General features: G+C 25.4%; 1 protein-coding gene across 3 annotated transcripts in view; it reads left to right on the forward strand.

Annotated features, from left to right (window-relative positions):
- Window positions 1–5,151, forward strand: part of LOC105450236 — an 11,506-nt gene extending 6,355 nt beyond the window's left edge. For all 3 annotated transcript variants that reach the window (XM_011689984.1, XM_011689985.1, XM_011689986.1), the window contains one exon: window positions 4,676–5,151. In XM_011689984.1, coding sequence (XP_011688286.1) covers window positions 4,676–5,047 — 372 coding nt within the window. In that variant the 3' untranslated portion in view covers window positions 5,048–5,151. The remainder of the gene's footprint in view (window positions 1–4,675) is intronic.
- The last annotated feature ends 416 nt before the right edge of the window (window positions 5,152–5,567 follow it).

Raw genomic sequence — 5,567 nt, forward strand, 5'->3', positions numbered from 1 at the left:
TATATATATATATATATATATACTGTTAATTGTTCAAAACTTTAAAACTTTAAAAATAATTCTTCAAAACTTTAGTCAAATTATTTTGAATTCAGACTACAGATTCATAATCAGCGACCTAAAAAATCCCCGAAAAGCGATTTTCATTTAGATTATTTTGAATTTCGCAATATCGGGCAGCCATATTGGATCCGCCATTTTGAATTTTGGAATTTAGATTTTAGATTCATAAGCAGCGACCCAAAAAACAATAAAATACTGTCGGAACTATTTTTTAACATGAATATTAGGGCAATGAAAACACAAGTGTCAAACATTCTCAAAGGATAGACACAACTTTGACCCCCTATATTTCGCAAACCAGTCATATGCTCATCTCAAAAATTTTATGCGATTATTATCTCATCCTGACTAATCATTTGGCATAAAATTTGGTTAAAAAATCGAGGTCCGAAAAACGGGCGATTTTTGGTTTAGCTTTTATCGATCGCACGGAGCTTTATACGACCCATTTAAATTAATTAATAACACGATAATTATAAAGTTAACGTTTAGTTTTTAAGTTAAACTAATAAATTAATTTTTTTCGTTTGACTGAGATTCGACGTTTATTAATATTTATTAATAGCGCGCGACAATTATTTCTGATGGAAGATACACGTTAATCACTCGAAACAATAAAACAGTAATACTGAAGTAAACAGAAATTAGGAATTCGAAAATTACAATCACATAAATTAGCATTATGAGTCGCTTAATGCTGCTCGATATTTCTGACATTCCGAATTCACAATCCAATGTTACGTGATGTGTAAACAAATGTTGATTGACAGCTAATTATCGCCGATTGATATGTTGATTGCAAAAACTATTCATCAATATACACGCGGCATTTCCATCGTTCCATAATAATAAATTACCGAAAATAATTTTAGTTTTAAATCACGATCACATTTTTCTTTAAGAAAAAAAAAAAAGAATTTGCTTTAAATAAAAAGTGAAGAAACATATACATATATAAATATAATTAATCTATGTACAGCGAGGGAGAAATATATTTAAAAAATTTTAAAATTTTACATGTTTTTCTTGAGTAAGACTTATTATAATTTATTGTATTTTTTTTACCAAAATATGAGACTGTTTCAGCGCTGCTACTGTAACTTTTCTTTTTATTAAAAGTTAAAATTATATTCTTGCACAGTTCCCTTCTCAGAGTTAAACAATAAAAATTAAGTAAATAAAATTTTATATGATATCTAATCGAGTCCACGAAAGTTCAAACTACTATAAATTATTAGAATGCCATATGCAGTCTAAAAGCAGACCTTAGTTCATAATAACAATGTGAATCTTTTACAATTTCCAATTCAGGTAAACTATGCACCAAATATTTGTTGGTCTTGAAACAGAGCTCCAAACTGAATCTGGACTAATATCACAAATTAAATTGACAATCAATTTAATAATTATGATGCCAATGAGCACATCTTATTAAATTGTATAGAATAACTAATTAATTAATTTATTTATTTATTTATTACTAATTAATTCTATAGAATAATTTATTGCAAAAAATATTGCCTCAGTCAGGATATAAAATAAAATTTACTCAAAAATTAAAGCAAAATATAAAAAATAAATCGTTTACCGATGTGATTGAATTTTGTGTGAATGTTTGTTGCATGTTTTATTAAAAGCGAATTGATTATTATTTACGTTATTAAGAATATATTTTTAATTTAACACTTAATTAAAATTGAGTATTCAATCTACTCATTTGAATATTCAGATATTTATTTAATTTATTAATTTATAAATGTGTATAATTTTTGTTTTTAAACATGCATAGCATAATTGTATAATTTCTCTATGATATTCTAATTAATAAACAATGAAAAACGTTGTTTTTTTATAAATAGCATATTATTATAAGTGATAATTTCTATATTTTTGTACAACATCTGTGATTGATTGAGTAGTTTATGTGCCTATAACTTTTGCTTATATTTTGATAATCTTTCCAGTAGAGACAATTTAACAACAATAACGATTGAATGTTTCTTACTAATATATGTATACATTTTTCTTTCTTTATGTTTTTCATATATTATATCAGATTTTCGTTTTTCTTTTGAAAAAAAAATTCGGTTTTATTGCATAATATGTTTGATTGATTTTGTTGCTTGATTCTTTCATAATTACATTTTTTACAGCTAATTCTTTTTCATCTTACTTTTTGACAGTTTGGATTCGAGAACTTGACGCTGATACCCAGCAAAGTTTAACAATTTCTTATAATTATTCAGAAAGAGACTGGAACAGATTAATTTTTTAATATGAAAATTTCGCAACAACTTTTGTAATTTATTATCTTATTTAATGAATGTTTTTAAATTTTTTTATATGATTATTGATCTGTATATCTTTTTATATGATTGTTGATTTTTTTAAAAAAGAAAATGAACAAATTGTGTACATACAAGAGTAGCATGGCTCTTGTGATTTTTATTTTGGTGTCTTTCTATTATAATTTTCATACTATTATTATATTTCTTATATTGTGTTATTTATTCTGTATAATTTGGGTTGAAGAAGATTCGGTGAATCTAAATTGTTCATTATAATAAAATCTAACATTATTTTTATTTTTATGTGACATCTATTTTATTATTCGTCTTTAACCTTTGTTTCTTTAGTATAGGATATTATTGTTCAGTTATTTTTATTAAAAAGATTATTACAAATAAATTTGCCTTCTACGATTATGATTCGATCTTGTTTAATAATAATTCTACATAAATTTTTTAATCCATTATTTAGCCACTTAAACTGCGCGCTGAATCAATATCGGACTTGCAACGTAATCGTTTGCTGAAGCTGGATAGTGAGATCGCATCAAATTAAGAATTGACCTTCAATTCTTAATTTGATGCGAATAAGCATTTTTTGCAAGTTCTTTGCAAGCACTGTAAAGAACTTATTATTAAAAAGATTATATTGTTAAGCTAAAGAATTATTGTTTTTTAATTCGTTTAAATTGGATTTAAATAAATAATACAATAAACTGTAGTTTATCGAGAGCTGCGATTAAGAGGTTATCATTAATTACATTGAAAATTTTAATTTGCATTTTAAAATATTCAAGGATAAGATAATAACGATCTTTGATTCTTAATTCGCATATAATATTTGCATTTGAATGTACAATGTGCAAAAAATACGAAACGAATGTGCTGATTATGCATATACTATGATCAAAGCTCAAGTATTATCAAACATCAGCAAGATTCAACTTTGCAGAATGCAATATATTAATATTTCTTAGTTTTATTTAGTCGAAAATGAAAATTACACAGAATTTGTTTTTAATATCAATCATTTATTTAACAGTAAATTAATTTTATCAAATGTTTAATAAAAATATATCTCAAATTTATACACAACTTCTATTTAATATTAAAAATTATTATTTAATTTTACGCATCTTCTGTTATTGCATGTGATTTATTATATCGAACACAAAATACAATACACAAGTATCAATTATGATGTAAAAATATAATTCGGTTGAAAAATACTGCTACATAAACGTAAAAAATATAATAAAAAATATATAGATATTACTATTAAGAATTTGCGAATTATTATTATTAAATTTTTAAGTGTAAATTTCCTTACGCAAACTTTTCTCATGGATTAATCATTCATAATTAAAATATAATTGAAAGAAAATTGTGATTTTAAAGCAAATTTATAATTTTCTTTAAAAATATGTAAATATAGCGAAACTGTAAAATTTCAATGAGCTTTTGAATTATCGTCTCCATACAAATTGAAATCTGATGCATATCTAGATTGAAATGCAAATTAAATCGATTTGGGAAAATTTGTAATTAAATTTTGTTACTATGTCAAAATATATCTTTTTCTCGAATGTGAAATTAATGTGTGTGTGTGTGTGTGTGTGTGTGTAACATACACAATGATATAAAAAAAATGAGAAAGAAAAAGAGAAAGCTTGTGCATAAAATAAAGGCTTTAAAGCGCGCGAAATTATTTAAATCTTTTTCTTTCGTAATCGAATTTTCAATAAAATGACAAATGGGATATTTGTTCCAGATAAATTTTAACAACCAGTTTCTTCAAGTTTATATCTCTTTAATTTAAAGTGCCAAATCTTCTGTTTTCATCATATCAATAAAATATATAGAAAATAATAAAACGTGCATACATAGCAATATTAAATATCAAATAAATTATTCAGATTGTGTATATAAAATAAATATATTTCTTATAAACTTCATTGCCTTGCTATTGCTTAATTGATGTTTGTTGGCAAACATTTTTCATGACAATCATGACAATACTGTAAAAAAATACTTAATTGCAATCATACACATTAATTAATGCTTATTTCGACACTCCTCATATTATAAATGTATTTGTGTTAGTGTATGTGTGTGTATTTTATTTATATACGCACTTTCAAATCGAAAACTTTGTACATCAGATTATCTTTTTCTTTCTTCTTAAATGCTCACAGAAATATCACCGTGAAAGTGTAAACAAATATATTTAGTCTTTATTTTCTTTGCAGTTATGAAACATTATATTATTTATACAGATTAGTCAAAATTTAATCAGTTTGTTTATGATTTGATTGCTTGCATAGATAATTCACAGCGAGGAAGACAGAATGTGGATGATGAAAGAAAAGGACATAACTTTATGTACAACTGGCGATGGTCATCCTGACGTAATTCGCATACGAAGTGCTCACCGACGTGATGTCGAGACTGTATGTACTTTTATGATTTTTGTGCCGCTCTGGTTGAGTGTCGAAACATGCAATTCTACAGTGAAGATCTTAATACCTGGTTTTGCATTAATCAATATATTGTATACTTTGATTTATCTGCAAATTTTGCGAATGTCTGTTATTTGGAAAACCTCCTCAGCTGTAATATCGTATTGCATATTGACTTATATATGTACAATTACTGCAGTTAGAATGTCTATTCCTATCTTAGCTCTACTAATTTAGTCAAGAAAATAAAAATGAAGAGAATTGTGAAATCTGTGTGCGATGTTAATCCATTTATTGTACTATAATCTTTGCAGAGAAATAAACGCATCTAAATAATCTAATGAGACGTCTCATTTATTTGCTCTGTACTATACATTTTGTCTAAACGTTTATTAAAAAAATTTTATGAAGCACAATTACATTGCATATATAATTAATATAAAATTTGACGTAATAATTTTCAATTGCCAGTCAAACAATTTTAAACTTTAATCATATTCTATATTTTCTCTACTAATTCAGAAAGTGTAACCTTAGTGTTATATCTTGTACTCATACCTTATTTCTAAAACAAATAATAAGATTTAGCAATAATTAATGGCAAATACAAATATCCGTTGTTTTATTGATGATTATCATTAATTGTGAAACTCATCTAAAGACATTCGAGAATTAACGCTTGATAATAAATCCCCCCCAAAAAAACTTAATGATACTAATCTTCACACAACACACACACACACACACACACACACAC

Source organism: Wasmannia auropunctata, unplaced genomic scaffold (assembly GCF_000956235.1).
Source record: "Wasmannia auropunctata unplaced genomic scaffold, wasmannia.A_1.0 LD336067.1, whole genome shotgun sequence".
In the NCBI taxonomy this organism is placed as follows: domain Eukaryota; kingdom Metazoa; phylum Arthropoda; class Insecta; order Hymenoptera; family Formicidae; genus Wasmannia; species Wasmannia auropunctata.